The sequence below is a fragment of the Dreissena polymorpha genome, chromosome 9, assembly GCF_020536995.1.
Source record: "Dreissena polymorpha isolate Duluth1 chromosome 9, UMN_Dpol_1.0, whole genome shotgun sequence".
In the NCBI taxonomy this organism is placed as follows: domain Eukaryota; kingdom Metazoa; phylum Mollusca; class Bivalvia; order Myida; family Dreissenidae; genus Dreissena; species Dreissena polymorpha.
This window is the reverse complement of record NC_068363.1, coordinates 21,207,046-21,231,409: the sequence shown is the minus strand read 5'-3', so window position 1 is coordinate 21,231,409 and position 24,364 is coordinate 21,207,046. Positions and strand designations below refer to the sequence as shown.

At 35.6% G+C, this 24,364-nt stretch overlaps 2 protein-coding genes across 4 annotated transcripts in view; both read right to left on the bottom strand.

Annotated features, from left to right (window-relative positions):
- The window catches only part of LOC127846695 (NLR family CARD domain-containing protein 4-like), a 755,110-nt gene that overhangs the window by 264,386 nt on the left and 466,360 nt on the right, over positions 1-24,364 (bottom strand). The gene's annotated exons all lie outside the window — the stretch shown is intronic.
- Positions 1-24,364, bottom strand: part of LOC127845901 (uncharacterized) — a 126,082-nt gene that overhangs the window by 44,257 nt on the left and 57,461 nt on the right. Inside the window, exons 3-5 of the mRNA XM_052377078.1 lie at positions 21,552-22,164; positions 16,187-16,345; positions 9,922-10,525 (exon numbers count right to left, since the gene is read on the bottom strand). Of these exons, the coding sequence (XP_052233038.1) occupies positions 9,922-10,525; positions 16,187-16,345; positions 21,552-22,010 (1,222 nt within the window). The 5' untranslated portion in view covers positions 22,011-22,164. The remainder of the gene's footprint in view (positions 1-9,921; positions 10,526-16,186; positions 16,346-21,551; positions 22,165-24,364) is intronic.

Sequence of the window (24,364 nt, the reverse complement as noted above, 5' to 3'; positions counted from 1 at the left end):
TTGCAACAGAAACATTTAAATCAATACCCAAGTTGGAAATATCACAGAGAGGAGGTTTCTTTGGAAGAGACTGGTAAAATGAACTTGATACAGTAGAAACCATGGAACCAGTATCAATTAAAGCAACAGAAGGAACTGAATGGAAAACAATATTGGTTCGATTACAATCACCGACCAAACGAGCGACAACAGAAAAACTTGTTTGGGAAACATATGAAACATTGGAATGGCCTTGATTTTCACCTACCTCTGGGCGGCCGCTAACAGAGGTGGTTAAACTTTTGGGTACCTGATACCTCCCCTGCCTCGGTAGCCATTACCTCTCCCGGGAACATTGTTGGGTTGTTGATTATTCTGCTGCGAGGTAGGAAATGGATGGTACAAAGATTGCTGGACCTGAGGCGGCTGTGAAAAAGAAGGCTGCAAAGATAAATAGTCCAGTTTCTTCATAAAATCAGCAAACCGCTGGTCCGCTGAAAACAACAGAATTAAACTTTAACTCTAAATCTTTGAGTTGTTTTTGCATATCCGGAGGTAGAATTTGAACATTTGAATGGGCCCTAGTTTTTGGAGGATTGGACAACTTTAGTTCTCTTTCAACGTGCCGGATATCCTTAAGAAGCTGGTTATATTGTTGGGAAGAATCGACCTTATGCAGAGTGCTGCTCTTTCATACCTCTGAGTGAAGGCCTGACCACAAGCGCTCGCACATAAGCTCATTCTTTGCTGAGCGAGGAAGGTGACCACCTTCGAACGCCTGCTTCAGAATGGCCTCCTACCTACATCCAAATGAAGTAACTGTTTCTTCAAACTTTTGGGAGGCATTGAAAAATTCCTTCATGGTGATACATTTACAGGCAGACACAGCAAAATTAACATCAAGTTTTTGAAAAATGAAATCAACAGAAGCCGAGTCACCCAAAGCAACAACAAGTTTTCGGGCCGTTCCCCTTAAAGAATTTCTTATGGCATGAAGAACTTGTGAGGAAGTGTAAGTACTATCTTGCATCAAACACCTCACTTCGTGATGCCATTCGTAGAACGTTATCTCATTCCTAGGAACCGGATCTTCCCCTGAAAATAAGGGTATTTTGGGAATGTGGCCACTTGACAAGATAACAGGTTGGTTTCCAGAAGGAGAGAAAGGGGGTTGAATTCATGTTGAGACAAATGGCAAAATTTTAGGTTTTGTTCCTACTTGCTTTGCAGTATAAGGGGTCCCCTTCAAATGAAATTCATATTTCTTGAAAAGTATTTCCAACATTTCTTGCTCTGTTGGTTTTCCCCCAACAGCACCTTGCGGTTCTTCCATATCCACTATGGTATGATTCATACCGGTATTCAATTAAAATAACAACAACGGACAGATGAGAATATAAAAAAATTACTTATGCTACAAGTGCAATGTACTAATTTAAATCAGAGCAAATCAAATTATAAAACCCAAATAATGAACTTGGTGGCACTCTGGTCCTCAACTGCAACCTAAAGTAATAACAGCTGAAAAGAATGAATATTACATTTTGGCACAGCAACACTTGAGCTGAAAATAAAATGCAATAGTTATACAATACAAATATCAGATTAAAATACATGAACTTTCCCTTAGAAAAGTGGAAATGTCATAAAAATTTTCCCTTGAAGACAAAATAACTATACAATATTCACAAAAGCTTGAGTGACACTTAAATTTAAATTTAATAATTTAAAACAACTGTTTGGGAGACAATCATTCTAAATGTTAAATAAAATGTGAACAATTTAATTTCACTATTTTATCAGAAACAGTTGGATTTCTTAATATTTACAAAAGCCAACAGGTTTACAGTACACTCCACGCGTTTTCCCCAAAAAAGCGCTCCCTCCGTGTTTTTTTTTCTGCTAGCAAGTGTTCACGCGGCATTGGAGAGCGAGGTGAACTGATAAATCGCTCGGCGTTACACCGCGTTCGCTAATTCCTGCGGGCGGCGTGTATTACTTTAGCCTAGTCGGTAAATGCAGACAATTTCCGTTCTTATCAGTGACCGCCGCGCAACGCCGCATTAGCAGTATGCTACTGGGCATGCCAAATAATAAAAACATTGTTAAAAAAAAATTGTTTAAATACTGTAGTACATGTATAAAAAAGAAAATTGTATAGAAAATTAATATATGTTTTAATTCACAGGTACATCTACAATATGAATTATTACGCCAGGTGATCGTTTAAAGTTTATAAGGATAAATGTTCCGTAAAATTTCCAAATGAGAATAATAATTAGTAATCCGAAACACATTGCGATTTTAAATGTTAACACAACGTTTACAAATGTTTCCAATATACAGTCATCATGTATATTTCCCGACAAAAGCACGCGAAAATTATGCTGCAATGTACAGTACACCCAAAGCGGAACAAACGTATTTCGCAATCCACGGCGGCAAGGCGAAACGAGTCGATGCCGCGTCAGTCCTTGAAGCCGCATCAGTATGCGGCAGCAAGTCGCATTTCGCAGCGAATCTTCGCATCTGTCCGCCGAGGCATGCCGCGATCTGCGACATGATGCCGAGTCGATGCGCATCATGAAATAAACAAGATGTGTTTGTGAAACACAATGTCCCCATATATGACATTTGACCTTGAAGGATGACCTTGACCTTGTGAAGGATGACCTTGACCTTGACCTTTCACCACTCAAAATGTGCAGCTCCATGAGATACACATGCATGTCAAATATCAAGTTTCTATCTTCGATAATGCAAAAGTTTTCATAAAATGAGCGATTTTAGCCACATATATTTGACCTCTGACCTTGAAGGATGACCTTGACCTTTCACCACTCAAAATGTGCAGCGCAATGAGATACACATGCATGCCAAATATGAAGTTGCTATCTTCAATATAGCAAAAGTTATTGCAAAATGTTAAAGTTGGCGCAAACAGACCAACAGACAGACCAACAGACCAACAGACAGGGCAAAAACAATATGTCCCCCACTACTATAGTGGGGGACATAAACATCTTTTTAAAATTATAAGTTACATGTAGTTAACAAATTTGTAAAGAACAATTATAATAATATTTAAAATCATAATAAATTTATTGTGCGCGGATTGTATTATCATATACATGTAAGCATAGTTAATGTGTCTGGCCAATTAAGTTTGTTTCCCGCCCGTAGTGTATGTATTTCACATATAAACAAGGTCACGTAATTATGTTTTCGCACATACAAGTGGTCAAGGCTCAAGCATATGGTGGATTTATAAATTAATTGCATGTTGATTTTGCTATTATATTTAAGCTGAGAAAATTAGCAGTTTGAAGCCACATCAACAATCAAGACGATGACGACGTATTTGTTGTTTTGTTAATTATCAGCTTATTATAACTATTGTTTGAATATGCGTATATAAACACGTTTTATTTTGTTCATATTATACAGTTAAAATCGCTACTAATTACCCGATAATCCCATATATTCCAGTTTTAAAGCAAATGCTGGTAAATATATACGATACACAAACATTCTCGATATTACCTTAAGTATCAAATACATTTTGGTATTTGTTATTATTTATAGAGATGATGAAATAACGTCTTATCGAGGCGTTTTTTTCCCACTGAACACGCGATTTACACCTGACGTGATGTTCATGTATTTATACAACACAAAGCTCACCCAAACTTTCCAAACGACGTTCTACATGTCTGCATAATTTTCGCACGCTTTTTATGAAACAAAGGATATTTTAGCACTGTTTATTTGACGCTAGAATTTGCCAAAGGTGGCATTAGCATTAAAATTCCGAAGTGTGTTTCGGATTACAAATTTAATAATGCTATTCGAACAAAACATTAACAGTTGCGCGTAATTAATTCTACGCTACACATACATGTATGTACATGTAGGTGGATATCTTTTCACTCGATCCGCCGCGTACGTATGCGGCGGATTTACTCCGCGAAAGTACATGAGGTAAATACATACTCGGCGTCGTTGCGCGGATCCATGCCGAGTGCCTAAGCGATACGCCGCGTGAACACACGATTCGGCCGCCGCATACTAATAATCTGGCTGTGGCGTAGCCGCGGATTGTGTTTGTGCCGCGTTGGCTGTACTGTACAAGGTCATGGTATACTCCTGCAAAGCGTGCGTGTATTGATTTTTTGATACAAACTTTGTAGCGCAGAGAACACTTAATTCTGTTCCTTTCGGTTAAAAGCTTCTTTGGTATTTTTTAACAAAATTATATGGCAAATAAGTTGATATTTCCTCTAAAATAATTTCAAATCGAGCACACTGAATCTTTATCGTTACGGTATTTTAGTAGAGTAATTATTTTAACAGTAATTGTACTGTAATCTGATTAAAGACATCTGGGCGGAACTGGATTAAGTGTTCGACTTTATGGAAACACGCAAAGCTTGTCTACTGACCTAGTGTGTAGACTGCTGTCTGCGGTGTTTTGCCAAAAAGGATTAACATCCACATGTCACTCTGCCGATTAGGTCCATAATTACTGGTAAACATTGTTTTGAATGTCGACGCAATTAGAATACAACTGTGAATATTTAATGCAACTATCAACTCAATAGTTACCACCTTCTTTTAGCAATCAATGGAATAAACTACCTACAAAGAGTAAATAAATGCATTAGTGAGCAGAGAATCGACTTTGTTCCGACAATTAAAATCATTCCTTATGCATTCGTTGAACGTGTTTACTTGAGTAAGTTATGCCTTCAGAAAGGAAGCGGCTTTCCTTTGAAAACGTCAAACAGTCAATCCACACAGATTTGCAAGACTTTTAGGGTCCTTGGTCATTTGTTTACATGTTCAGTATAGAAAAAACACCTGCTTACATGAAAACTTTGGATTTAATTATAAAAATAAAAACAATGTTGCAAACTGTGATTATATTTATTGGTAAGTATCAGTTTAAAGACGACATTTTGTTTGTCGCAAATCAACGTGGGGATCGATCTATCTTGGTTGTTTTTTTAATGGTAAATTATATATATATATATATATATATATATATATATATATATATATATATATATATATATATATATATATTAATATGTACTTGTAATACATGTAAATGTAATTTTATTTGAAAATCAGAAAGTCAAACAAAGTTAAATTGATCGTTATCTCGTAAAACGCGGAGTTCCCCCCGCGGTGCCAACGCTGAGGGACGCAGCGTCGGCTTATCAGTTTTGCCGATCGTTAACCGCCGCGTTCAAAATCATGCAAACGCCGTGTATAGGGGGATTTTCTTTATCTCCCTCCAGGTCAATCCCCGCGGAGTTGCGAGGGAAATGGGGAAAACGCGTGAAGTGTACTGTATTATACAGCGCCCTCACACTACTTTGGGGGAAGGGGTCCACAGCCCTTAGGAGGGTGAACTTTTTCTAAATGGGGGAATTTTATTATTAAAAAAACAACAACTATGTTTAACTGTTATAAACATATCAAGGGTTAGAGCCAGAAGGTGGTAAGTGCACTTTTTATAAAAAATCACTTTTTTGCACGTTTAAAAAACTATTCAAATACTCTTCAATTTGCATTATTCCCTGGAATCATATCTTGTATACAACATAGTATATCCGACAGAACCAAGGTGCACTAAGTGGTTATCGACAAATCCCGTGTATGCCAGAATGCTTTATATCCTTTTCATAACTGCAAGAAAGCTTTAATAGCACTTAAGTCTTTTTGGCACAATATGTTTTCATACTAATTGAGAGGTAATACATGTGCCAAAAGGATTTTAGTGCACTTAAAACATTTTAACATAAGCCAGTTGTGCCCTTTATTCAAGTTAAAAAAAATAAGCGACTCGGGCCACTTATATTTGACCTCTGACCTTAAAGGATGATCTTGACCTTGACCTTTCACCACTCAAAATGTGCAGCTCCATGAGATACACATGCATGCCAAATATCAAGTTTCTATCTTCAATATTGCAAAAGTATTCATAAAATGAGCGATTTTGGCCACATATATTTGACCTCTGACCTTGAAGGATGACCATGACATTGACCTTTAACCACTCAAAATATGCAGCTCCATAAGATACACATGCATGCCAAATATCAAGTTGCTATATTCAATATAGCAAAAGTTATTGCAAAATGTTAAAGTTGGTGCAAACCAACCAACCAACCAACAGACCAACCAAACAACAGACCAACCAACGGACAGGGCAAAAACAATATGTCCCCCACTACTATAGTGGGGGACATACAAAAAAACAAGAGCTGTGTTTGTGAAACACAATGCCCCCTACTGTGCCGCCTTGAAGCCATATATTTGTCCTTTGACCCTGAAGAATGACCTTGACCATTCACCACTCAAAATGTGCAGCTCCATGAGATACATATGCATGCCAAATACAGTAAACTAAACGGGTTTTCCCCAAAAAACGCGCTCCCTCCGCGTTTTTTTTTGCTAGCGAGTGTTCACGCGGCGTTGGAGAGCGAGGTGAACTCGATAAAACGCTCGGCGTTACGTCGTGTTCGCTAATTACCGCGGTGTGTATTACTTTAGCCTAGTCGGTAAATGCAGACAATTTCCGTTCTTATCAGGGACCGCCGCGCAATGCCGCGTTAGCAGAGTGCTACTGGGCATGCCAAAAAAATAAAAAACATTGTCATTAAAAATTGTTAAAATACTGTGGCTTATAAAAATAAAGATAATCGTATAAACAATTCATATATGTTTTAATTCACAGGTACGTCGACAATATGAATGAATATACGACACGTAAAGCGTTTTGACAAATTAATATTTAATTCATAACACATATAACACCAGAATAAATGTTCCGTTTAATTTCCAAATGTGAATAATTGTTTGTAATCCGAAACACGCTACCGATTTGTATTGTTAACACGACATTTACAGATGCTTTCAATATACAGTTATCATGTATATTTCCCTACAAAAGCGCGCGAAAAATATACTGCACTGTACAAGTTCAAGGTTTATGCGTGAAAAGCGTGGAAAGCGTGTGTGTATTGATTTTTTTATACAAACTTTGTAGTGCAGAGAACACTCAATTCTGTTGATTTCGGTTAAAAGTTTCTTTGGTATATTTTAACAAAATTATATCGCGAATAATTTTATATTTCCTCCAAATTAATTTCAATTCAAATATCTTTATTGTTACGGTATTTAAGTATAGTAATTATTGAAACAGTTATTGTACTGTATACTGATTAAAGAGAACATCTGGACAGAACTGGATAAAGTGTTTGGCGTTATGAAAACATGCAAAGCTTGTCTACTGACCTATTGTGTAGACTGCTGTCTGTGCTGTTGTGACAAAAGGGATTAACACGTGTGAATGTCACTCTGCCGATTAGGTCCATAATTACTGGTAAACATTGTTTTGAATGTCGACGCAACAAGAATACAACTGTGAATGTTTAATGCAACTCTTAACTCAATAGTTACCACCTTCTTTAAGCAATCAATGGAAAAACCTACCTACAAAGAGAAAATAAATGCTTTAGTGAGCAGAGAATCGACTTTGTTCCGACAATTAAAACCATTCATTATGCATTCGTTGAATGTGTTTACTTGAATAAGTTATGCCTTCACACAGAAAGCGGCTTTCCTTTGATAACGTCAAACTGTAAATTCACACAGATTCGAGAGACTTTTAATGGATCGCAACGTTTAATAGGATCATGTGTTTACATGTTCAGTATAGAAAATCACCTGCTAACATGAAAACTTTGGATAATATTATCAAAATAAAAACAATGTTGCAAACTGAGTTTATATTAATTGGTAAGTATTAGTTAAAAGACGACATTTTGTTTGTCGTAAATCAACGAGTTTTGTATACAACAACAACTACTTCTACAACCACGTCGGGATCGATCCATCTTGGTTGTTTTTTTTTTAATTGTAAATATTAGACTACATGTACATTTATGTACTTGTAATAAATGTAATTTTATTTGAAAATCAGGAAGTCAAACAAAATTAAATCGATCGTTATCTCGTTAAACGCGGAGTTTCCCCCGCGTTGCCAACGCCGGGCCGCCGCGTCGGCTTATCAGTTTTGCCGATCGTTAGCGCCGCGTCCAAAATCATGCAAACGCCGCGTATCGCGGGATTTTCTTAATCTCCCTCCAGGTCAATCCCCGTGGAGTAGCGAGGGAAATTGGGGAAAACCCGTGAAGTGAACTGTACCAAGTTTCTATCATCAATATTGCAATAGTTATGACCAAGGTCAGTGATTTTTTTTGCTTTTTTTTCTTACAGCCTGTGCCTTTTGGATTGGGAAAATTAGCGCGATAAACCATGAAATTGGGAAAAATAGCGTGATAAACCATGAAATTGGGAAACATTATAAATATGATTATAAGAACAGAATTAAAATTATTAAAGTATGTTTGACAGCATTTTTATATTATAAAGTACTAATTTAATGTGTTCTTACAATGAAGACAATGTTAAGTTAATATCCTTCCACATTCATATTGAACTTGCAATAATCTATATAGATTCTTAAATATACCATTTAATCAAAACCTCTTTAACACTAAGAATTTAATTCAGTATTCTTTTAAATTAAATATCATATGGTGAAAACATTAACACATATTTATAAAAAAACGCTTTAGTGGTCTTGCTATGTTAATGATGTATTATATGGAGTTAAAATAATTTATTTCATTTCTTTACCTTTCAACATCTTGCACTTCAATGCTATTTCAGTAAACTGTAAAGCGTGACAAACATAATAAAGCAGAATATGCATATGAATCTGATTTTACACAGATCCACTAACATATAAATCATATCATGTTTGTCTCTTTCCATTTTCGAACAATACTCATCTTAAATGCATTAACTTTGTGAGTAACGGTAGACTAACTCCAATTTCCCAACACTGATTTCCGTGATGCCATTCACTGTGAAGATTTGTAATAAATATTTGTTGTTTTTATCTCAAACGTTATATTTTGCGTTAATTGACATACGCATTAAATTATTCCGTAATAACCATATGATATCCGTTGTTAATTTGAATGTTATATATCATTTTCGCCGCGAATCGCAAATTTCTCGTCTGCTTGCCGCCATCTTGGGCGTGTGTAAAAACAGGCGTTTACAATCGGCATACATCGACTATTGTCGGTATCCTCCGCAATATAGAGAGAGATGTGGATAGCAACGTAAAATCGTATGCGGCTAAATTCGCGAAAAATACGTAAGTCAGTTGTTGTTCGGCGACGACTCAGCAACTCGATCGGCACTCGTTCGAAATTATTGCTAAATTACATTGTAATCTTATTGGCTTTATTGGGAAAATTTTGTCTTTTTTTGGGAAATTTTAATCAAATTTTTGGGAAAAAACGTCATTTTTTGCAATTGGGAAGCAGCCAAATATCGGCTGTAATTTCTGGCAAAAAAAATCACTGAAGGTAAAATGTTTGGGACAGATACACACATACAATGACAGACAAACACATGCAATGACAGACCAAAAACAATATACCCCTGATCATTTGATCCGGGGGCATAACACTTTTTGAACACACAAGACACAGATATGCAGTCATTATAAATATTTTGACTCAAAGTTTTATCAACATTATATCATAAATGTGGTTTAAGAGTAGTTATTAGGTTTTTTCTAATATTTCACCTGGTAACTTACTTTTTGATCACACCTTTTCAATATTCGAAATCAGAAATATCAAGATCATTGTTCTGACCAAATTTTATTCAGATTGAGATGATGTTTGAATGTAAGTTGAACTTAATTTGAGTTACTTTACAATATACAAAGTATATCAACAAACTTTTGTCATGAAAGAGGTTCACATGCCCCTGTTCATGGCCCGTTGCTATTGTTAAGTGCAGCTAAAGCCCTACATACATATCCGCTCAAAGATACTGTTTACTCACCTTCTGCATTGTCTTTGTAGTCGTCTTTTGCCTTGTCATTATCTGTTTGTTGGATGCACTCTATGCTATCGTTCGTTAGGTCTTTTATAAGTTGAACACTGCTTTTTGTCAATGTCTCCATCTCAGCTACGATTTTTTGTTTACAATATTCTGCCCTGTCATATAGTGTCTGAACACTCTCCCCCTTTTTCTCTTCAATTTGGCTAGTGGCTTCAGTCATCTTACGTTGAATGACCTCTACGCTATCTTTAGATTCGTCTTTTATAAGTTGAACACTGCTTTTTATCAATGTCTCCGTCTCAGCTACGATTTTTTGTTTACAATATTCTGCCCTGTCATATAATATCTGAACACTCTCCCCCTTTTTATGTTCAATTTGGCTAGTGGCGTCAGTCATCTTAGCTGTTATTTCACTATTAGCTTGTTGTATCACTTGTTCAACGTCCTTCAATGCTTCCTTTATTTTGTTCAAACCTTCCTCCAGAGTTTGTTTTAATTTTTCAGAGAATTCTTGCTCAGTGGCATCTTTAATACGCTCAATTGCTTGTTTGAAATCTTGAATCAGATTGCCAAATTCAGTCAGAGGGAGGCGGTCATTCTGAAGCTACATTCGAAATGAAAAACAAATGTTATATAAAAATATGTTTCATGACAAATTTGACTGGTTTAGTAAACACCATCATAATTAATACAAGAACATTCATAGAAGAAGAAAAATTTCATCGTACTAACTAGTTAAAAGCAGTCGAAAACTTAAGTATAACTCAAATTAGGCGCACAATTTTATCTTTTGCCACTGTACATTGATCAAACACACACAATCTTTACGTTGATTAATTGAATCAATCGCACAGTACAAAGAGTGTATGACTCAGTTAAAAGTGTGACGAAAAAAGAGGACAAAAAGACCCAACACACTTAACTGAGATCCTAAGGATTTAATCATATTTTTTTTTTACCCAACAGGAACACTTTTAAATCACACGTACAAACGATCATTGGGACAAATGTTAAGACTATGTTTCAAGAAGATTGGTAAATAAATGTGGCCTTTGGCCGCAAGAGGTTTCGTAGCTTTTTCTTCAATTTGACTTAGTGACCTAGTTTTTGCCGTCACATGAACAAGTTTTGATCAAAGCAGATATTCGTGAAGAATTTATATAGCCTCCAGAGTGTTTCCAAGGTTTTTCTTAAATTTTACCGACTAACCGTATTTTACCCACCATGATCCAGTATTGAATCCAATGGAATGTCATTGAGACACTTAGTTTCTAGAAGACTGGGCAGTATATGCCGCATCCAGATTTTAAACAAGCGTTTTCTTTAATTTTATTTGGTGACCAAGTTTTAACCCAATGGGACCCAGTTTTCAATAGGGTTGAACTATAATTGTGACTCCAGACAGCTTTTAGCTTTTAACTTAAGTTGACCTTGATTTTGACCCAACTTCACATATCTTCGAACTCAAATGGAAAACATTAGGGTAAAATGTTCTGAATAATTACATGTCAGTTTCACAGTAAATGGGAGTCTGTTATTTGTTATTTAAGGTGTCTCAGTTTCAAACTGCGCCAAGATATCATTGAAACAAATAATACTGAAGATTTGACAGTAAATGGTTCCTCTAGTGTTCACTAGCCTTTTCTTTAATTTAGATCTTGTAACCTAGTTGTTGACCCCACGTGACACAGTTTCTTGCACGGCTGATATATCATAGGGACAAACGTTTGTAAATAAATAAGACCTACACAGTGTTTACATTGTTTTCGTGTATTTTATCTAATGACCTGATTTTTCTTCTGCATTACCCAGTTTTTACCTCGGTCATGTACAATTTGGGAAAAAATGATATGCACAAGTTTCATTATGGTTTGGAAACTAATGTGGCTTCTAGAGTGATAACAAGCTTTTTGTAATTGGACCAGGTTACTAATACTTGAAGTGACCCACTACTGAATTTGTTAAGAAATATTACAACATGTATAATCTGACAAAGTTTTATAAAGATTTGACTGTAAATTGGATCTCTAGATAGTATTCTGATATAGTGACTTATTGTTGTTTTACCCCAATGGATCTTTCAAATTCATTCACAACTAAATATCCCGTAACGAAATGCCAACATTTATGAGCAAACGCGCAGGGCCCTCTCTTGCCGCCATCGGAAGCCATCCACATCCCATTACCTTTTAACGGGGATTTGTTTTACTTAGTCTCTCATTCCTTCATTTTTGTGTACATGTTTGCACTATATTCATTGCTTTTTTTACTTTTAGTATATTTGACACTCATATTAGACTTTACCGTGATGATGTATTAAAAAATGAATGTCAGTATAATAAAGAGGTGAAACTTCTGTCGTTTCAGTAGTATTTCTCGCCTATTTTACACACACACATGATCCTTTATTTATGGCAAGTAACCATTATCAGTGCTAAAAAAAAATATTGAAAAGCCAACATTTTCTTCTCTCATCTTTAAAGTAGTCAGTGAATATGTTGCTTTTTAAAAATGAACTGATGGATAAGAACATTCTGTATCGAGTAGTGTGAATGAAATAACATACTGGTAAAACAAAATACTTGATTAATAAAACAAACGAAAACTATTTTCGACAATCACAATCGCGGTCGCCGATGCATGTGTGTGACAGTCTGTTTCATGATTTTGCACAGACTCATGTTCAATTTCCCTCGACTTGTCATTTGAGGACGCGGTCGCCGATGCCTGTGTGTGATGTCTGTTTGGTTAATATTAATACTATCTAATGCAGTTTGAAAATCTTTTTTTTGCAGGAAGAAATCGTTTTTTTGTAAGCTGTTTTTTGATATGACTTACAAAGGTGTTACATTTTATTATCCGGAAACGGTTTAGATGTATAAATCACGCAGGTGCGCAAAAATTAATACATTCCGTCCACAGCGGTATTGATGAGGCTAGAAAATACTAACAATATTTGTTCTGCGTTACGGGTTTTGCGTTTGCTAGTTGTTGTTTTTTCGTATTTTTTTATAGGGGATTTTTTTAACCTAAATAGGGATTAAACAGTATACTTTTTCATGGGAGACCCCGCCGATATTCGGCGGTAAATAGTGCAAATCAAGGGGCCTGACGGGAGATTGGCTTTGGAAGCATGACGTAGTTCTCATGAGCTGCCCAAAGCCAATCTTGCATTCACTCTTAAATATTCACATATCGTCGCGGGAAATTCATTAAATTCTATGTTACAAGACCACACATACAGTACAGCTAACGCGGCACAAACATAATCCGCGGCTACGCCACGGCCAGATTATTAGTACGCGGCAGCCGAATGGTGTGTTCACGTGGCGTATCGCCGTGGCACTCGGCATCGATCCGCGCAACGATGCCGAGTCTGTGTTAACCTCGCGTACTTTCGCGGAGTAAATCCGCCGCATACGTACGCGGCGGATCGAGTGAAAAGATAATCACCTACATGTACATACATGTATGTGTAGCGTATAATTAATTACGTGCAACTGTTAATGTTTCGTTCGATTATCATTATTAAATTTGTAATCCGAAACACACTTCCGAATTTTAATGCTAACGCAACCTTTGACAAATTCTAGCGTCAAATAAACAGTGCTAAAATATCCTTTGTTTCATAAAAAGCGCGCGAAAATTATGCAGACATGTATAACGTCGTTTGGAAAGTTTGGGTGTATTTTGTTGTGTATAAATACATGAACATCACGTCAGGCGTAAATCGCGTGTTCAGTGAAAAAAAACGCCCCGATTAGACGTTATTTCATCATCTCTATAAATAGTAACAAATGCCAAAATGTATTTGATACTTAAGGAAATATCGAGACTGTTTGTGTATCGTAAATATTTACCAGCATTTGCTTTAAAACTGGAATATACGGGATTATCGGGTAATTAGTAGCGATATTAACTGTATAATATGAACAAAATTAAACGTGTTTATATACGCATATTCAAACAATAGTTATAATAAGCTGATAATTAACAAAACAACAAAAACGTCGTCACCGTCTTGATTATTGATGTGGCTTCACACTGCTAATTTTCTCAGCTTAAATTTAATAGCAAAATCAACATGCAATTAATTTATAAATCCACCATATGCTGGAGCCTTGACCACTTGTATGTGGCAAAACATAATAACGTGACCTTGTTTATGTGTGAAATACATACACTACGGGCGGGAAACAAAATTAATTGGCCAGACACATTAACTATGCTTACATGTATATGCTAATACAATCCGCGCACACTAAATTTATTATGATTTTAATTACTATTATAAATGTTCTTTAAACATTTGTAAACTACATGTAACTAATAATTTTAAAAAGATTTTTTTATTTTATGATGCGCATCGACTCGGCATCATGTCGCGGATAGCGGCATGCCTCGGCGGACAGATGCGAAGTTTCGCGGCGAAATGCGACTTGCCGCCGCATACTGACGCGGCTTCAACGACTGACGCGGCATCGACTCGTTTCGCCTTGCCGCCGCGGATCGCGAAATACGTTTGTTCCGCTTTGGCTGTACTGTAGTGTTGAAATGTTGGTCATTGCTGTAGGGAACTCTGATTGCTATGTGTTAATATTATTTTACTTGAAATTTTAATATTTTACGAAATATTCCTTCATATTGAGTGTTTTTGAGGCTTTAAACTTCTGCAAAGTATTGACAAAATATCTGTAAAGTTTAATGTTGATACGCAGAAAAATGAGAGAGAAGTGTCCTACCAAATGTCAACAATTACAATTATGTAAATATTCACAATTTCAACAAATACTACGCTACATAACTCTGCGAAGAACATTGTTTCCTGATTAAAAATAACGTCTTGCGCTTCTAAAAAGTATAATCCACTTGTATAAAATTTCATGTTGATACCCAGAAAACAGACTAGTTTGCGACATATAGTAAACATATTTTACATGTACATCGTGACAGACCAACTGATAAATGAAAGGACCAATGATCGACAAACCGTGATTCCAGTATACACCCACAAACTTTGTTTGCAATGCTATTCCTTGTGCGGCGGTATTATTACTAGTGAATTTTTTTGTATAGGAATAGGTTTAAAAGCAGTGTTTTTTTTCACAAATAGGGGAATGGTCCGTCTGGAAAAACGCGTCATTTTTTAGGAAAAGGGGAAACTTAAAAAATCACTCTTTTACATTTTCTGAAATTTATTATATGAATACACATGTATGTATGAATTTAATATTCACAGCTGAATTTCTCTGTCCTTTTTCTAAAATATATACCAATGATTTGTTCCACATTAGTTTCAGACAGTTAAGCCTTCATGCGCAGTCTCAGTTTCCTAGCCATTTTGAGTGTAATTGGGACTTTCTAATCGATAAAATGGCAAATGTTAGCATTTTTTTATGAATGAAATGGACCAAATTAAAATGTTTTTATCATCAAATATTGACACTATATATATCGATACATCAGGCCTTTTCCTGGCCATTTTGGGAAAAGCATGAAATTCATATGAAAAGTACACTGATTTGGAAAATACTACTTTAATGTAACTCTTTATAATAATTCAAAATCATATAATATTATTAATTTGTTATATACTTTGTTAGTTGTTAACAATCTTAAATATACAACCAAAATATGTTTTGTTATCAAATAATATTTTGTCTATGTTGTTTTAGCATTAAATGAGTAAACGCATTTTGATTTAACAAAACAATCAAACTGCCATTCATTTGAAAAATCGTTTTCGTTAGGCATCATTTACGAATCAAATGTTTGGTTTGGTTTCAGTTCAGATCGAAAATAGTATTCAGTGTCATTGTGTGGATTTCAACAATTTGAAACCAAAAAAAAATACAACATTCACATGCAGATGTAAGTAATGTATGCGCAGTTATGGACATAAATATGTTACAAAGATTGCATCTTTAATTCATAGTATTATGTTTAAGTGTGACATATTTAATTATGCATGTGTCTGGTTCTGTTGCATGCAAATCATTAAATTATCAAAATATGCTAAATATCCATTGGTCATAATATCTTAAAATTATATCAAGGAAACTATATCAGAGCATTTTGATTTGTTTTAATTAGAACTTTGAACTTCATGTGTACATATCAAGCCTCTTCTCAGACAATGGCTGGTTTTCAAATATTTACTGTCGTAACTATTAGCGGATTCAAGTAATGATATGACATAATGCAATTTGCAAGTAATAAATTTGACCAACAATGACATAAAAAATGTATAATTGTATATACATACATCAGTTAGCATAATGACGGCTTTATTTGCATCAGGATCTCTTGCCAGGCATTTCGAATCTGCCAGCAGGTTGGTCAATGTTTTGAAATAGTACTGAAGTTCAGCAACTGTTGTCTTGCACGTGGCACTGTGGCGTACATCTCTACCAATTTGACGGACCTGAAGTGGGACAGGGTGCTTTCAAAACAACTTTATAATAAAAAAATACATGTAAACTTAATTTTACAAGCATAATTGTTCATCCCCCGCCAAATTGAGGGCGTATATTGATGGGTGCAAATCCCTTGATAAATGGTATAATCCAGAAAAAATATTCAGTGGGGGATAATTATTTTATCCCCACGCTTTTAAAAGCTTGTAGATGTTGTTTTGATCTCCATCTTTCTGTCCATTCGTTCGGCCACTATCTCCTCGTACACTATTAGCACTAGAACCATGAAACTTACACACATGGTAACTATAAGCATATGTTCGACGGTGACGGCAACGGAATTGTAATGTCACCCCGTGGTCAAATGTTATGGGTAAATTAATGGGTAAAAAAACTATTTTCACTTACAACATGCGATGCACATGACAATAACTTTTGACCCAGGGGTCAGATCAAAATTCCAATTAGTGCAACGTCGCACATATGCCCATAGCTACCATGTTTCTTAGTTTCAAGATTCTAGTGCTAATAGTGTAGGAGGAGATAGTTGCCGACCACGCAAACCCAAAATTTAGTTTTAACAAAACTTCTTCATGTATTCACCATTTGACTTCAAATAAATACTGAATATCTCTAATGTCAACATGGTCTATCTCTACCATCCATGTCCACATTACCGACTCCGTCAATAAAGGTAAACGCAGCTTGGTTCCTGTCCTCTTTCAAATTTATTCAGAAGTCAACAGGTACTACTTCCCCGTACCTCTAAAAACAATTTCCTACCCAAAATTTTCGTACCCATTTTTTTTCGTACACACATTTTTTTCGTACCCAAAGATTTTCATACCCTATTTTTTTTTCGTACTTTATTTTTCTCGTACTCAAAATTTTACGTAACCACATTTTTGTTCGCATCCAATTTTTTATTCTACCTAAATTTGTTCGTACCAAATTTTGTTTCGTACCCACATTTTTTATTGTATCCTTTTTTTTTGTTCCCTATTTTTTTTTACCCAAATTTTTCCATACCCAAATTTTTTTCGTTCCAAAATATTTGTTGTACCTGAATTGTTTTCGTAACGAATTTTTTCGTACCCAAATTTTTATCGTTTCCAATTTTTTGTTTCTACCCAAATATTTTTGTACTCACAATTGTTATCGTACCTAATTTTTGTTTCGTACCCAAATTTTCTTACATACCCAAATTGTTTTTCGTACCCATTTTTTTCGTACTCATTTTTTTCATATTCACATTTTGTTCGTACCAAATTGTTTTCATACCATAATTTCATTCTGTACCCAATTTTGGTTTTCATAATTGTTTTGTACCCAATTTCTTTCGTACACACATTTTTTTCCTAACCAAATTCTTTATCGTACCCGCATTTCTTCGTACCACATTTTATTCGTACCCAATTTTTGTTCGTTCCCAAATTATTTTTCCTACCCTTTTTTATCTTACCTAAGTTTTTGTTCGTACCCATTTTTAAGGGCTTAATCTTTTCACCAAAACTTTTGTTTCAACATAACTTCTTCGTTTGTTCACCAATTGACTTCAAATAAATACTGAATATCTCTTATGACAACACGGTCTATCTCGACAATTCCATGTATAAATTACCCACCCCAGGGCCCCACCAACATAGGCCTTGCCCACCCAAATTTGCCTTTTAATAAAACATCCATTCGGCGTGGGGATACGTGTCGGCCTCTGCCACTTCTTGTTATGTAATTAAATGTCTCTCATTCATATCTGAACACTCATACAAAAACAACAATGTGCACCAAATCGTATTTAAAAAATTGTAGGGTTATGGTTCCAGTGGAAAGCACTTCTCCTCATGGACATGATATATATATATATATATATATATATATATATATATATATTAAGTTAATACATGTTGAAATATTGTATCGTACCTTAGATATAGCCCTGAAAAGTAATAGGAAAACAACAAATGACAATAACTCTTATTTAAGAATGTTTAGGGTCATGGTTCTTGTGTATGGCCTTTCTCCTTAAAGATATCAATATACCCATAAAGTTTCATGTTAAAATATGTTATGGTCTCTGAGATATTCCCTATGAACAGTTGCATCATACAAATCAAACAAAGGGCATTAACTCTTCTTTGAGAAAGAGTATGGTCATGGTTCGTGTGCATTACACAGCTCCTCATTGATATTTTTAAACTGTAAATGTATACACTTCTTGGGTTCCATGTTGATATCTTATATCAGCGATGTTTCTTCCCAAATTGGGAAAAGCACCTGTACCATACCAGTTGGGAACAAGGGACACAATTGTCACAGAACCAGGTTTTCAATTTGAACCAAAAAAAGCCTGAGAAAGGAGACAATCAAAATATGCATTGTTACTGATTGTTCCTAGTTACCCCCCTAATGTCAAATTCAATCAATGTTTAGTCATGGCGACCTTGATTTCGACCAAATCAAAAAATCCCGACAATATGCGCCAGGGCACTTGGTGACAATCATTTTGTGAACGTTTCATTGAAATCCGTTTAGAAAGTTGCGCTCGGAAGATCATATATGGCCATGTTTGACATTTGAACTCAAAGTGTGCCCTTGACCTTGGAGATATCAACGTAATTCTTTTACATGACACACTTTTCAATGTTTGTGGACAACTATACGGAGTAATTTTACAATCTCACCATGAATGACATAGTTATGGCCCGGTCAAGATCATTTATGGCCATTTTTATACCTTTAAACTGAAAGTGTGACATTGACGTTGCAGATATTGACGTAATTCTTTCGCATGACACACCGGTCGAGTTTGGTGAGCAAATGTGCCAACTGATTTTAAAATCTCACAATGAACGACATAGTTATGGCCCGAGCAAGCTCATATAGAATTGTTCAACCCTATCGCCGCCGGCAGTCACCAATCTTATAACCAGTTGTTTTTTTTTTAAACCTGGTTAAAAATTAGCACGAAAAACCCTGAAATTGAGAAAATTTGAATCGTGAAATCTTCCAATCGAAAATTATAGTGTTTTTTTAATGGGCCTTATCACAGATTTTGGCATGTATTGAGGTTTGTCATTAAATGCTCTATATTGATAAATGTAAACATTGGATCTAAAAAGCTCCAGTAAAAAATCAAGAATAAAATTTAAACAAGATGTGTTTGTGAAACACAATGTCCCCCTAAATGACGTTTGACCTTGAAGGATGACCTTGACCTTGACCCTTCACCACTAAAAATGTGCAGCTCCGTGAGATACACATGCATTTCAAATATAAAATTGCTAGCTTCAATATTGCAGAAGTGACATTACATGAGCAATTTTGACCCATATATTTGACCTTGAAGGATGACCTTGACCTTTCACCACTCAAAATGTGCAGCTCCATGAGATATACATGCATGCCAAATATCAAGTTGCTATCTTCAATATTGCAAAAGTATTCATAAAATAAGCGATTTGGGCCACCACATATATTTGACCTCTGACCTTAAAGGATGACCTTGACCTTTTACAACTCAAAATGTGCAGCTCCATGAGATACACATGCGTGCCAAATATCAAGTTGCTATCTTCAATATTGCAAAAGTACTCATTAAATGAGCGATTTTGTCCACATAATTTTGACCTCTGACTTTGAAGGATGACCTTGACCTTGACTTTTCACCACTCAAATTGTGCAGCTTCATGAGATACACATGCATGCCAAATATCAAGTTGCTATCTTCAATATTGCAAAAGTATTCATAAAATGAGCGATTTTGGCCCATATATTTGAACTTTTACCTTGAAGGATGACCTTGACCTTTCACCACTCAAAATGTGCAGCTCCATGAGATACATATGCATGCCAAATATCAAGTTGCTATCTTCAATATTGCAAAAGTGATTGCAAATGTTAAAGTTGGCGCAAACCAACCAACAGACCAACAAACCAACAGACCAACCAACAGGCAGGGCAAAAACAATATGTCCCCCACTACTATAGTGGGGGACATTGACCTTTTACCTTGAAGGATGACCTTGACCTTTCACCACTCAAAATGTGCAGCTTCATGAGATACATATGCATGCCAAATATCAAGATGCTATCTTCAATATTGCAAAAGTTATTGCAAATGTTAAAGTTGGCGCAAACTAACAAACAGACCAACCAACCAACAGACCAACCAACAGACAGGGCAAAAACAATATTTCCCCCACTACTATAGTGGGGGACATAAAAATAAGAAAACAAGTAACCCGCAGCAGGGCTCGAACAACTGACAGGGCTCGAAATTAACACTCGCACACTCGCAAAATGCGAGTTAAAAATCCCGATTGAGAGTTTAGTTTTAAGCCACTGGTATTTTTTTGCAAGTAAAGAAATAGTGAGAAAAAAAAAAAATATTGCTAAATGCGCTCGACGTCGCGAAGGCCAACCGTAGGTCAATTTATAGAACATCCAAATACCTGTATGCGGAAGTGCGTACCTTGTATGTAGACGGGTATACCTATAGTACAGTTACGCGGATTGTATTGGTACGAAGATAGTGAAGCAGTAGACTAATTCACACGTATTCATTGAACTTGAACAAATTATTCAATTTTGCGTTGCAACGCTTTATAATTTTCAGCTTTTAAAATCGTCCAATGATGCATATAATGGCTATTTGGGAGCATGGTAAATGTTCAGTATTTCTGTTTCCTCACAAATACCATAACTGTAACAAACATGTGCGAATCTAAAACTCATTTTTTTTAAATTTTATAAATTAACCAAAGCATGAAAATGCCCTTTTAATTTCTTGGTATCAAAAGCAAAAATCAACTCAAACATTGTTTTAAATTCATTTTGGCATGAAATGTTGAGTGTAAGTGCTCATTCAATTTTTTAACTTGCAGATAATGCACTTTGGGAACAAAAGTAATGGAAATTGCCTTTCTTTTGGGAAATTTTCAGACAGTAACTGGGAATTTTAACGGTTTTGTTCAATTGAGGAAGTACCTTTTACGGGTACTTTCTAAAGAAGGGAAAAATCGCTGTATATAGTTACTGAGATATAGCCTTGACAAGTATCTGACAGATGACTTATGAACAACGCCAATTTTTTGGCGGGAGAAAAAAAAACTGCCAATTAATAAACAAGTAAAAAATACACTACACTTTAAGTAAAACATTTCCACAAAAGACAATAAGTTGTGCTTGAAACATTTTAAAACACGTATACATTACCTTTTCTAATGGACATTGCGGGTTAGGCGGCAAAGGTAAAAGCCATGAGGAACAGAGATGATTCTGAAAATCTTTGCAGTTCAAAATAATGTTGATCACCGCGTTAAAGTCTGATTCCTGAACAGATGACACGCCAGCATATCCTGTCGGAGGAAGGTAACATTTGGCAATTTGCCACCAGTTTGATTTCCAACCTTGGGCTTTAGTGTTCTTCCATGAAGGACGTTTGAATCGATGACATGATTCTATACCAAGTTTCACTTTAACACATGTTTGGCATTTGGGGAATTCAATAGAACATTGCCCACAACTGCTACCAAATGGTGCGTGCACCTTTTTAATTGTGTTCTCAATGAAATTAGTCAGTCCTGTCTTTGTCACAGTGAGGGCTATGCAAGCCTTAAACCAGTTATTAGTCTCTTCATCCGCGAATATCTTGGTATTGGCAGCCATCGTCATGAGAATGCATGCACCGTTCAGATTCAGAAGCAAGTTCCTTTGTTGACGACCACAGAGTTGAAGTCATGAACACATGACCAAAGTTTCATCTGATTTATCTGATCGGTTTTAAGTCTGAACAATTATGTTCAGTTGGTTGCCCTCCATTTTTCGTCTACAATTAAAAACGATTTATTTACAAAACCCTCACATGGCATATATATTGAATCATATCACAACAAATAAAGCCTAGAATTATTTTCACATCAACATACAGCTTAGAATCATATCACATCAACATTAAGCTTAGAATCGTATCTCATCAACATGAAGCTTAGAATCATATCTCATCAATATAAAGCTTAGAATCATATCACATCAACATCAAGCTTAGAATCGTATCACATCAACATGAAGCTTAGAATCATATCACATCATCATAAAGCTTAGAATCATATCACATCATCATAAAGCTTAGACGCATATAACATCAACAAAAAGCTTAGAATCATTACACTCTAACATACAGCTTTGAATCATATCACATCAATGCAGTGTTTTTTCACCATTTTGGGGGTTGGGGCCGGATCCCTTTGGATAGGGAAAAATCGCATCGTTTTTGACTTGAATTGGTAAATAACTGTTGTTCTTTATTAACCATGCTTTAATTCTTTCCCTGATAGATGCGTATAATCCCGAGTCAATCGATTCCCCGATACATGCGTTTATTACCGTCTCTATCGATTACCGCATACATGCAAATTGTTCCGTCTCTATCCATTACCCGATAATCCCGTATATTCCCAATGTCCACTTTCAAATGCAAATTCTGAATTATATTGACGACAAAAGTGCTCAAGAAAACTCATAAACACAAACATCGGACATTTTTCTAAAGTATCAAATGAATTTCGGCATATGTTTCTATTTAAAGATTTGATGAAATAGGTGTCCAATCGGGACAAACACGCGTAAATAACTTAATGTGGTGTGCGCGCATCGTGTACAGTTAATGTTCTGTAATAAATTGTAGCCAGAAATAAATACATGTATATACCCATGATATTTTCGTGTCAGGTCTTTGTCTGGACAAAACGTGCGCCAAAATAGGCGTGGGTGTATTTATTTATGCTCAAAAACTGCGTAGCGCAGACAACAACGTAAAAGCTTCGTATCGAATTTCCATTTAAGTATCGGGGTATCTCGCAAATGATTTTGACATTTTCCTGAATAAAATAAAAGTCAACAACGCTGTATCATTATCATCTTTTAGTTCGTTAAATATTGCAATACAATTATTGTACTGTATCTGATTGCACACAAAGTGCCGTGTACAGTTCATATTCTTTTACAAAGACCAATTAACAGCGTCATCTATATCTAGATTTCATGCAACATGTATAAGTCATTTTCTGGAAATTGGGAGAAAGTAAAAGCAATTTTTCGAAAATATACCAACGTTTTTTTTTCATTTAAGTTGTCATAATTTTTGATAGTTCGTTTTGTCTGTGTTTGTTTGTTTGGTTCTCATTTGTTTTTAGCAAATCTTGTGAAAAAAATATCTTAATGGTAAATGTTTAAAGCAAGTCCCCTTTCAGAGATCATATACAAGAATTACTTCGATGTTAATTGACATGTACAATACTTGTTTTGACAGACGACACGTGCTTATCTAATATTAGTGTTTGGTAATACACAGGATATTGAATTTTTGGTGGTTGATTGAGCAATAAAACAAAGACGCAGTCGGCGGTTTCCAGTAAGCCTTTTGTACTGACCAACATAATAATTAATAGTGCACGTGCTTATCTAACATTTAGGGATAAAAAACACGGGTCCTAGACACTGTGTGCTTGTTTGGGCCATAAAACGCAATCGCGCTGGCTATTTTCAGTAGCTCATGTGTTCAGAAACTAACGAGTTTGGGTAATAAAGCACAGAGATTATGATTGTTAAACTGCATGGAGTCTGAAATGAAACAAAATGCCGACAATTCAAAAGATTAATCGCCTAATGTTTCAGTACACAATGCAATATTTTAAGGTGGGGTTCTCACTGCATTTCATTCGCATACGCTTGTATTACTTGTTATATCCTCATATTATTTATTAGAATACAGACTTAAAATTTATATGGTTGGAAAGAAAATTTATTTCTCTACAATATTTACATTGACACAAATGATATGAATTGCAAGGAACTAAGTGAAAATTAAGCCTAAAAAAGACAGGTGTAACAGTTGAGAAATTTTCCAGTATTTTCCCAATAACCCAATTGAGATGTTGTAGTCAGACTTATCAGCTGTATATGAAGTCACTGTTATCAGAACAGCAGGACTCAGGTATTGGCCTGGAGTGGCAGATCAGATAAGAGGT